We start from the raw sequence: 11,270 nt of genomic DNA, 5'->3' as shown, positions 1-11,270 counted from the left end.
AATTATGCTCTCAGTGTGGTGGGATTATAAAGGTATCATTTATTATGAGCTCTTACCATCAGGCAAGACGATCGATTCTACTGTATATTGCTCCCAATTAACGAAATTGAATCAAGCTATACGTTCGAAACGTCCAGAATTGGCAAATCGAAAAGGAGTCGTCTTCCACCACAACAATGCCAGACCCCATACTTCATTAACTACTCGGAACAAATTGTTAAGGCTTGTCTGGGATGTTTTGCCTCACCTTCCTTATTCACCGGCATCCTCTGATTATCATTTGTTCCGGTCGTTGCAAATTCTCAGAACGAGAAAAACTTTGCTAATAATGAAGCTGTTAAAACGCAACTGGATCAGTTTTTTGCCGGTAAACCTCAGACGTTTTATGAATGTGGGATTATGAAATTGGTAAAAAGATGGCAAGAAGTTATAGAAAAGAATGGTCAATACATTATTGATTAGTATATATTTTGTATATTAAATAAATTGTATTTTATACCAGTCAAAAAAACCGAACGAACTTATTTGCCAACCCAATATATATATATATATTTAATCAACCACGTACATGCTGTTCTGTTTCACTATTATTTGCCATTTTTAAAGAAGTTCCATGATTCCGGATTTCCAAAGCATCATTTTTCTGAGCAATGAACTATAGAAGATGGTTTTTGCATGCTTATAAAAAATATAAAATTTTTACCGTTTAAACAATTTTGTTGGCTTCAAAGTGGTAATCAGAGGGTGTTGAGTCAGCGGAGAATACGGCGGGTGCGGTAGAACATACCACCTAAGCTGCAATAATTTTTGCTAAGTCAGTAAATGACATGATATTTAGCATTATCCTGATGAAAGATGACACCTTTCCGACTGACCAATTTGGTACGTTTTTCATCGATCGTTTCCTTCAAACAGTCAAATTGGACACAGTCAAATTGGACACAGTATTTGTTCAAATAAAGGTTTTCGCCTTTTGGAACGAGATAAAAATAAACGAGGCCTTTCCAGGGATACTAAGTACACAGCATAAATTTTTTTGGTTAACGGTACTTTATTTTGTTTCCACTTATTCACGATATTTTACGTTTTACGTTATTGTACACGACCCATTTTTCATCACTCGTAATCATCTGTTTAAAAAATGGTTCGTTTTCGTTGAGTTTGAGAAGCGAATCACAGATGGAAATGCGATCTATAGAATTTTTTTCACTTAAATCGTGAGGCTAAATATCGTAGCGATTCATATAGTCAAATGTATCCTGATGCTGTGCAAAGCTGGTCAAATTAGTTATATTAAATATTAGAGGAATATCTCCACGATGTCTCGTGTCTTATAACGTAGATAATTTTTAATTAGTGCTACAATTTCGTCGTTATTTATTATTGAAGGTTTCTCTGAGCGTTCTTGGACTTCGACATTAATATCACTGCATTTAAAACAAACAATTAACTTTTAAACACTTTTTTAGATGTTGCATATCCTCCGTAAACGGCCCAAATGTTTTTCGTTGTCCGAGCGGTGTTCTTGCCTTTTTGAAAGTAATATAAAATATCGGAAATGAATCTTATTTTTCCCCATTTTTAAATTGATATAAAATTAATACAACTGAATCGATCCGAATATTCTTATTTGTAAACGATGCGTTGAAATGTTACTCTTTCAGAATACGTATATATAAGTTAAAATTACGTACAACAAAATGTACATTATTAAATTAAATATACATTTTTTAATGCCATCTGTTGAAAAACCGCACGCATTTTGCGAACAACCCAATATTATGGTTGCAATGTCAGCTACAATTTATATAATTGAAGTGCTGCTGAACAGTGCCTCCGAGGCTGTTTGTCATATAATGACATTGAGGTTTTCGTTATTATTTTAATTAAAGCCGTCTAAATATCGTTCCAACAGACTCTACTAACGAGGGGAAGGCTTAACACATTTATTTTGATTAAATTATGTAAGAATATAATATATCCTTAACACACAATCGACATTTGCCAAACAATAAAACGTACTACTAAAAAATGAGCGAAAAATCGAAATTGTATATTCTACTGTTCTATAAATTCCTTAGTGCTTACGCTCCCTGCAAAACGTCCAGTAGTTCGATAGCAGCGTACTAGACTCATAATCCACGGAACGGCAGTTCGTATCTTCTAATGTGTTTGTTTTCTGTTAAACTTGTTCAAATTCGTATAATTACACTAGCCTGCGAAAATTTGCGGATGTAATGAGATTAGGTGATTTTTATTAATTTTTGTCTGCTGAACACGAGTCTGTTTTCTAAATTTAACGTCATAATTTTGAAGAAAATGGCGTTAAAGTGGCCAAAAATGGCTATTGTTAACGTATCCATAGTGTTGCGCGTTCGAGATGTCGCGGTAATGTGGGGTTGCCCTGTGCAGCGCGTTGGAGCGGGAGGAGGCGGCGATGAATAAACTATCTTATTGTAGAAAAAACTGAACTTTATTTTGTGTTCGCCCGATACAATACTACGTACGCGTCCGACAGCGTGTCGATACCCGAGAATTAAGAATCTAGAGTCGCCCCCGCGCCGGTCTCACATCCCCTTTTATCCTCTTCCTATGTCTCAATCAGAGGGGACGATGTTAATGTGTCAGCGTCATCTGTGGACACTGAGGACACTGACCATCCTGATTTCGATATTTCTATTGCAAGAATGCCAGGTTGTTTTTCCGCATAGCGACATTTGACAATTCAAGCCGTGGCTCCGTTTATGGTCATTGACATACCTCATTGTTTTACTTACAACTTCCCCCCCACCCGTTGGAGAGAAAAAACTGAGGGACGACGTTTTCGCTTATAATAGTTTATTTTTCCGTGTACAATACATTAATACAATCGTTTATTTCTTAATTACCGCATTATTTTTATTTGTTGGTTTCGTTTCGGCGGGATTCTCTTAATTTACAGCGAGGTATTCTTATCGTTTGTCGTATGTCGCTGTTGCGGCGTTCTATAACAATTGGATTTTTTTTTGTAATATTTTGTAATATACTTAGTAATAATATTATAACGATAATTACAATTATAATGATTATTCCACTCGGCGCGGTTGAATAGATTAAATATTTATGTTTCTCGAAAGAATTTTGGTTCTTTAGATCTTGCTGTATTTCAGACAATCTGTTTTTTTAATTTGTTAATCCCGCGGGGTTCTATATTACTTTTTTCATTGTTAAAATTTGTGCTGCGTTGTTTTTGATTCGTTATGTTCTATATTTTGTTATGTATTCGTTTTGTTGAGAAAACATGAGATTATATTCTGGTATACTTATTTGCATTTCGTTAGTTTCAAAAGTCTCCTGGGTCTGTATTATAGTATCTTCTATTGTAAATCTGCATTGCTGTTGGAATTGAATAAGTCCAACTTTTAAAATTTTCTCTCGATATTGTATATTATTTTTACAATGTGTCATTATTTGTTATACGCTGTGCGTTGAATACAGCCAAACGTTGTTTCTTATCAAAGAAATGATTACAGTGTTGTTTATGATGACATAATTAATATTACAATTTTTGAGTGTTTTCTGTGCGGTATACATTTGGAGCTCGCAGTGTGAATCGGAGTGTACGCGATATATTGAAGTGTTATAAGAACATGTGTACCGATTTCCTTCATAGCTTAATACATTCGTTTAATTCGTTTTTGGTTAAAACTAAGTATGTGTTACTTTCTGTATTAACAGCGGTTTTTGTGTGTATGACGTCTGTCAGTGCGAATACGTTATCATGAACATGTATGGGAAGAAGTATTACTTGTACTATTTCGTAAGCTGGGTAAGTTATCAACGGTATCTTTAAAATAGTGAATATATTTCCTTCTTTATAATACGCGCTAATTGTTATATATTTGCTTATTTGCAGCCAATTTTCTACTGAAAAGATAATTGGGAAATGGGTGCCTTTAGGTATGTGTATTACTGTTTCCTTGCGATTTTTATTATTATCTACCGGTGTTATTTGTTGTGACAATTTTCCTTGATTTATTTTATTTAGATAGATCATTATATCTTCCTGATCGCGCATAAGATCAGTAATTACGGCATTTAGAATTGTTAAAATGTTTGTTTATCTCTTCCCCTTCGATAAATTCACTTTGTTTTATAGAGAGTTTATTTATGCTAGTCATCAGTAATTCATTGTTTTCTTGTAACGTTTCTTCAAGGGTGCTCATATGTCCTATTGTTTTATTTAAAATTTGTAATTGGTTTACTACCGTATGCTTTAGAGTTTTCTGGTTATTTTCCAATAGACTCAGTTTTTCGTTTATTATCATGTCATAATTCGCATCCATTAACCCGAAAAAGTTTTCGTTATGGAACCTACACCGTCAATTATTCCTAGTCTTAAATTAGTAGTGCTTTCGCATATACGAGAGTGGTCCCTGAAGTACCCGACCCAACAAAGAAAATACAAAAATTTGGGAAAAAATGTATTTATTTTCAATATAATCTTCTTTTAGCTCTATACACTTTTCCCAGCGACGTTCAATAAGTTCGATACCCTTTTTATAATAAGAACTGTCTTGCTCCTCAAAATAGCCATTAACTGCCGACATCACTTCTTCATCGTTGGAAAATCTTTGACCACTGAGTCATTTTTTCAAGTTTGGGAACAGAAAATAATCCGAGGGGGCTAAATCTGGCGAATAAGGTTCACCAGACACTCAATTGAAACATCTTCACGACACTGTTTTTGCTCGAGTGTGAGCAAACGCGGCACCCATCTTGCACACAGCTTTCTCACGTCCAAATTTTCAGATAATATGCGATGTATCGCACTTTTTAAAATGCCTACTATGTCTGCTAGCTCGCGCACTTTTAGTCGACGATCATCCAGTACCGCTTTGTGGATTTTCTTCACCATTTCTGGAGTCGTCATTTCATTTGGTCGACCACTGCGATGCTCGTCTTGGCAGCTCGTACAGCCTCGTTTAAACTCTGCTACCCAATATTTTACTGTTGTAAACGAAGGAGCAGATTCACACAGAGTAGAATCCAGTTCAGCTTTTATACTGGTTGGGCTGAGGCCTTTCAAATAAAAGTATTGTATCACATAACGATGATCAATTTTCTCCATTTTCACAAATTAACTGAAAACGTTCACTATTGATGGCTGCCAAACAAATACTAAGCAACGTGCGTCTTCAAACTTGAAACACATGCTTTATAGATTGTATACTTCCTAATACAGTGATATTTTTTAAACAACTACCGCCATTTCTAGGTCAGGTTGGGTACTTTAGGGACCACCCTCGTATTATTTATACTGTCTGTTGTTTTGCGTATACGTTCCAGATTTTTTTATGTAATTTTGCGCAGGTTTTCACATTTGTGCAAGGAGCGGCATGTTAGCTTTGTCTGATGAAGATATTCTTTTATTTGGTTTTACGGTGGTTTAAGGATTCAATGTCCAGTTTAATTACCATCTTCCAAGTGGCGGCTACTTGGTGAAGTTTTCCCAGTTTATCAAAGTACAGCCCTGGTGTATCCCGAAATTTTTGAAGTATATAGGGTAGCTTTTCCTGGAGCTCGCTCGTTGTATATATAATGCTACTGAGTATGGTCATCCTGCAAATAAATAGTGATGGGAGAATGTGAGTTGAATTGTGCCTTCTTCCGATATTTAATCTTCTTTTTTTAGTGTTTAGTTATCAATATAGTGTTTCAGGCGATTTGCGTGAGTGGTTAGGGTTTTTCAGTCTTTTTTTATTATATAATTAACATCGGAGTGTTCTTTGATTATTTCATATGGTCCTTTCCACATGGCGTCGAGTTTATTTCATTTTACTCGGCATATGGTTTCGTCGTATAATAAGACTTTGTCGCCTACTTGGTACTGGACCCCTCTAGTTTTTTGGTCGTAGTATCGTTTGCTTTTCATTTTTTTTTTCTTTTACGTGTTTTCTTGCTAGCTGATTAGCTGCGCGTAATCTCTGTTTGAGTTCCTGGGCTTAGTCGTCGAAAGTGTAAGTAGGTTCGGGTAGTAGGTATAAGGTAATGGCAGAAGGTAATATTTCTTCATATCCGCATAATAGCTCGAATGGAGTATAGCCTGTGCTGGTATGCAGGGTCGTATTATATTTGAAAATTGCGTATGGCATCCATTCATCCCAGTCCGTTTGCTTGGTATTAATGTAATGTCTTAAGGGGTTAGGCCAGTAAAGAGCCCTCAAAAAAGGCCTAACTTTGACAATTTATTCTGGGAGTAAAGAAAAAGGAATCGAATTTCTCTCTTTCAGGCTTTATTAAACATGTATTTGAGTGTATAAAAAAATTTTTATATTGACATTTTGATACAAAATAGCGGCTACTGGGCCAATCTTCGGAATCACCTTTTCCAAGAGGGCCTCTACGGGCGACGCTGATTATAGGAACTCGTGCTATCTGAAACAAAATAAAGAACGGGATTTAATTTAGTCATAAGACTTGATAGTAAAGTACGTATGTTTTTAGCTTTACATCAATTTTTCGCAAAATGGCGGACTTGTAAAAAAAAGGTTCAATTTTTGATAAAAAAAATGAGCAATAAATTGTTTATAAAAAAAAAAGTTGCAATGATAACAAAAAAATCGTACGTAGTTTACTAGATAATGTTACTGTGAAGCTACAGTTAAAATTTCAAGTGGATACGTGCGATAGTCTCCGAGTACCATCGTCGCCCGATTTGAAAAATGCAGTTTCGAGAAAAACGCGTTTAAAGTTTTACGTGCTTAAAATTTTGTTATACCTTCAGTCTGCGATGCCTGCGCCGTACATTTCACCTTCCATGGACACGTGGAACTCATCTTCTTCCTTTCTGGATGCCTTCTGTTCGATTCGAGACTTTCTTGCAGCATCTGAGAGCGAACGATAGGATAATTTGATGCGGTTTTGACCAGTCTCTTGACAGTAATTGTAGCAGTTTGGCCCAATTTTGATGCCTATGTTCTGCATGACTCTCATGGCACTTGCGAGGCAATCATTATAAGTACCTGCAGCAATATATACAGCTGTGTCAAGTACATTTTTGCCAATGAATGTCACTTTCGGGACCATCGACCATACTATAGCGTTGAAACTCTCATTACTGTTTTGAGTGAAGCCGCTTATGCAATGAGTGAGTAGGTCATCACTGGTTAATTTTTCATAAATTGGAGTTATAGCCTTGTATATTTCTTCATGTAAAAGTGGTTTATGTGTATATTTGTCCAAAGTTCCAGTGGCCTCGGCCCTTTGCCACGAGTATCACGAATTTTCTCCGCTCGGGCAGTGATCGTGCTTGGGCTTGGCATCTGTTGATAATTCACTCATATTGTTAACAATGATAGTTTATCAGTAAAAACCACTGAAGTCAATAAAGTAATTCGTTGAAGCTGAAAAACTAACGAAAACAAAAAGAAGCGTGCACACGTGGCGTCGTTTTTCAGCTGACTGACCCACACACAAGCCCACACATACAGCTGTATTGATGAACTAGCATTTCCTAACGGCCTTTTGGGGAACCATTAGAGCCCTCCGGCCCCGTTGGTACATTAGTGCAGAGGGTAAGAGTCGTAAAAAGGGGACAAAAGGAAGCCCGCCGCGGCAGATAGAAAATGCGCTCGTCGCCCGCTCCGAACGCTTTGACACTACAGCGGATTGGACAGGGAAAAAATTTTTTTTACACTATTCTACCAATTGAATAATGTTTTTAGGACCCTAAAGTGTACTTTAAGCAAAAAAAAAATTTCGATTTTTTGAAAATCCTAGACTGGCCTAACCCCTTAAGAATTCGGCCAGTGTTCTATGCGAGCGTTCTAGCGCGCTATTACTTTGCGGATGATACGCGGTTGTTTGTATTTTTTGTATTCTTAATAATTTACAAATGTTTTTAAACACATTGCTTAAGAAGTTCGTTCCTTGATCCGTTAGTATTCTGTCAGGGATTCCATATTCCAAAATTATTTTTCTATAAATTCTTTAGCGATGGTTGAGTCTTCTTGATTTGGTATAGGTATCACCTTACTGAATTTGGTTAAGTTATCTTGAAATGTTAGTATATATTTATTTCCATTTCGTGTTACTGTCAATGGTTCTACTACGTCTAATGCGCATTTTTCAAATGGTTTGCGCGGCGTATAAGTAATTACTAGAGGCATTTTAGTTTTTTTGGGCAATTTGTTCTTTGGCAGAATTCGCATTTATTAATGTAATTTTTTATATCGGCCACCATATTTTTTCACTGGTGATTTAGCCGTATTCTGTTTATGGTACTTTGCACGCCTTGATGCCCTCCTAGATGTGAATCGCGATATTCATAAAGTATTTTCCTTTACTCTTCCTCGGTATAGTTCCGAGGGTTTCCTGTTACATTTACTTATTTTTCCTCAGAGTGTTTCTCTTCTTCGTCTCATTCCTCTGCCTCCGCCGGGCGCCTATCTTTAAGACAGGTAGTAGTATATTTCTGCTAAGCGCGTCGGCGTTCGTGTTCGCGCGTCCGGCCTTGTGTATGATTTTATAATCATATTCCTCTAATTTTCGTCGCCGCATGAATAATCGTGATCCAGGGTCAGTGACGTTAAATAGCCATATCATTGGTTTATGGTCGGTTATTATTTTGAATTTTGTTCCATAAACATATAGGCGAAAATGTTTCACTGCCCATACTATTGCTAGCAGTTTTTTTTCTGTAGTGCTGTAATTTTGTTCTACGCGAGATAATACGCGTCTAGCGTAAGATATAGGGTTGTCTTTTCCTATCGGCCCATGTGACAATATAGCTCTTATCGCGAAATCCGAAGCGTCGTTGGTGATGATAAATGTTTTGTCGAATTCCGGATATTTTAGTACGGGAGCGGTTGTCAATTTTTCCTTTAATGTTAAGAACGCATGTTCTTGTTCTTTTCCCCATTAAAATAGTGTTTTCTTTTTTGTTAATTTTGTTAAGGGTCGTGATATCTTAGAAGAATTTTCTATAAACCGTCGGTTGTATCCCGCTAAGCCTATAAAGGATTGTATATCCTTGACTTTTTTGGAACTGGGAACGTGTGTACTGCCTCTAATTTTGATGGGTCGGGTAAAATTCCCTTTTCTGAAATTATATGCCCCAGGTACGTAACTTCTTTCCATAGGAAATTACATTTGTCTGGTTGTAATTATAAATTATTTTGGCGCAAACTCTTTAATACAGTGATTAATTTTTTTTATGGTCCTCCAGGCTGGACCTATAGATGACGATGTCGTCTAGATATAACAGGCATTTTATACCTTGTAGTCCTGCTGGTGCTCTTTTCATTAGCTTCTGAAAAGTTGCTCGTGCGTTTTTTCACCCGAAAGGCATTCGGTTGAATTCGAAATGTCCTGTGGGTGTTGAGAACGCCGTTCCTGCTTATCTTGTTTGCCCATTGAGATTTGATGATAACTTGACGTTATATCTAGTGCTGTGAAATATTTTGTATTTCCAAGTTGGTCTAGGATATCATTTATGTTTGGTAGTGGGAAGAAATCTCCAGCTGTTAAATCATTTAATATTCTAAAATCGATCACGACTCGCAATTTGGTTTTTCCGGTCGCGTCGGCTTTTTTTGGCACCACTAATAGGGGAGCATGCTATTGGCTTTTGCTGAGACAAACGATATCAGCATCGAGCATTTCTCGCACCTGTCGATCTACTTCTTATTATGATTCTCGGGCAGACGATACGGTCTTATATTCACCGGCGTTATATTACGTTACCTCGAGTAGCAATTCGATGCTCCACCGCTGTAGTGTGAGTGAGATGGTCTCATTCGAGGAAGAATAAAATAAGAATAATACTTCCCTGAAATCCTCACAAATTGTGTGTATTGTTTTTCGCTCTTCACAGTTTAAATGTTGCAGGCGTACTTGTTGCTTTAATTTTTCTAGTTGTGTTTGCACCGTGTATCCCTGTTTCTGTCTCGTATTTATTATATTTATTCCCTTCTCGTTAGCATGCGACATATTCTCTAAGATTACATACGGGGTGACTATTTCGACTGTTTCCTCCGTAGTATTTATGACAATCACCTTATAAGTATAATTGTTTGGTTTTACCAGACAATTTCCAAAAAAAAGTACAGGTTTTCTTTCTTCAGCTGTAAAAATTCCTATTGAATTTATATTTTTGGCGGCCTTTATTATTGTTTCATTTCGGGCAGTTCATCAGGCATCTGATATATTCGGTGTGGTAACATACCTTAATTGTTCCCTTAATTGTTACCTTAATTGTTTAAAGGATTTTAATTTTTCTGCCCTGATAGTTGCAGGTCGCGTTATGCGCCTGCAGGAAATCTATCCCTAATATTCCCTCGTACTCGATGGGGAAATCACCTTTTATTACTTAGATTTCGTTTTGCAGGACTTGCCTCCCTAGTTTTATAATTGCTATAAATTTGCCTAGCGTGCTTGTTTGATGTCCGGTTACTCCGGTCAAGACTACTTCGTCTACAGTCACGGGATTTTCCCCTTTTAAGGTTTGTACTTTTACAAAATTAATTGACAAGCCGGTATTCAATAGGAGCGGAATTTTTCCTTGTCTGGTTTTGTATATTGGGAGTATTATTAAGTCCAGTCCCCCGTATGTTTGCTTCGCTTTTTTCATTTGATTGATTTGGAATTCGCGAGCACTTTGTGCTTTATTTTCTCCTTTTTGCTTCTCGTTTTTATTTTTGCTTTCGTTGGAGGGGCCTCCTTGGTTCACTTCACGCCTAGCTGTCGAGGCGGTAATTGTACTTTATCGCCCTACGCGACGTTCGTGGTGAGGTGCAGCGTGTTCGGGCGGTTACCAATGCAGCTTTCAGCATTCTTCGCGTGTATGTCCTACCCGTTTACGCTGTGTGCAATATTTTTCCATCGCGTTTACGGGAGGGCGTTTACTTATTGTTGGTAGGGTAAATCGGTTCGCGTAACGGCTGGTACGACAATCCTTCTCTAGATGTCCCATTTTGCCGCATTTATGACAGGTCGGAGGTATAGCTTTTCTCGGGCGCGCGGATATGTCGTGGATTGACCATTATATGGGAGTGCACTTTCCCGACTATCATAGTGATTCGTTTCACCTTTCACCTTTCCTTCCTCCATATCTCCGGCGATTGCTTCTGCTAGCGTAGCGGGCTTGGAATCGTACTATGGTTTGCAGCTTATCATTTAGCCCGAGTTGGAAATTTATTAGCGTATGAGATTTTATGTATTCGTGTATTGTTTTTTTCTGCCAGGGTGTACAATGTACCTTCAGTGAATGACTCAAATAATTCTGCTGC

The 11,270-nt window shown here is 37.2% G+C and overlaps 1 protein-coding gene across 1 annotated transcript; it reads right to left on the bottom strand.

Moving 5' to 3' along the window:
* Window positions 1–6,572: 6,572 nt before the first annotated feature.
* LOC106748120 lies at window positions 6,573–9,972 on the bottom strand. The gene is made up of 2 exons (XM_014626356.1): window positions 9,877–9,972; window positions 6,573–7,176 (listed from the first exon to the last, which is right to left on the bottom strand). Exons 1-2 carry the CDS (start codon window positions 9,970–9,972, stop codon window positions 6,763–6,765), a joined length of 510 nt encoding a protein of 169 aa, XP_014481842.1. The 3' UTR covers window positions 6,573–6,762.
* Window positions 9,973–11,270: the final 1,298 nt, after the last annotated feature.

This window comes from Dinoponera quadriceps, unplaced genomic scaffold (genome assembly GCF_001313825.1).
Source record: "Dinoponera quadriceps isolate SergipeBrazil2010 unplaced genomic scaffold, ASM131382v1 scaffold289, whole genome shotgun sequence".
Taxonomy (NCBI): Eukaryota; Metazoa; Arthropoda; class Insecta; order Hymenoptera; family Formicidae; genus Dinoponera; species Dinoponera quadriceps.
The sequence above is the reverse complement of the archived record's forward strand: the minus strand, read 5'-3'. Positions and strand labels throughout refer to the sequence as shown.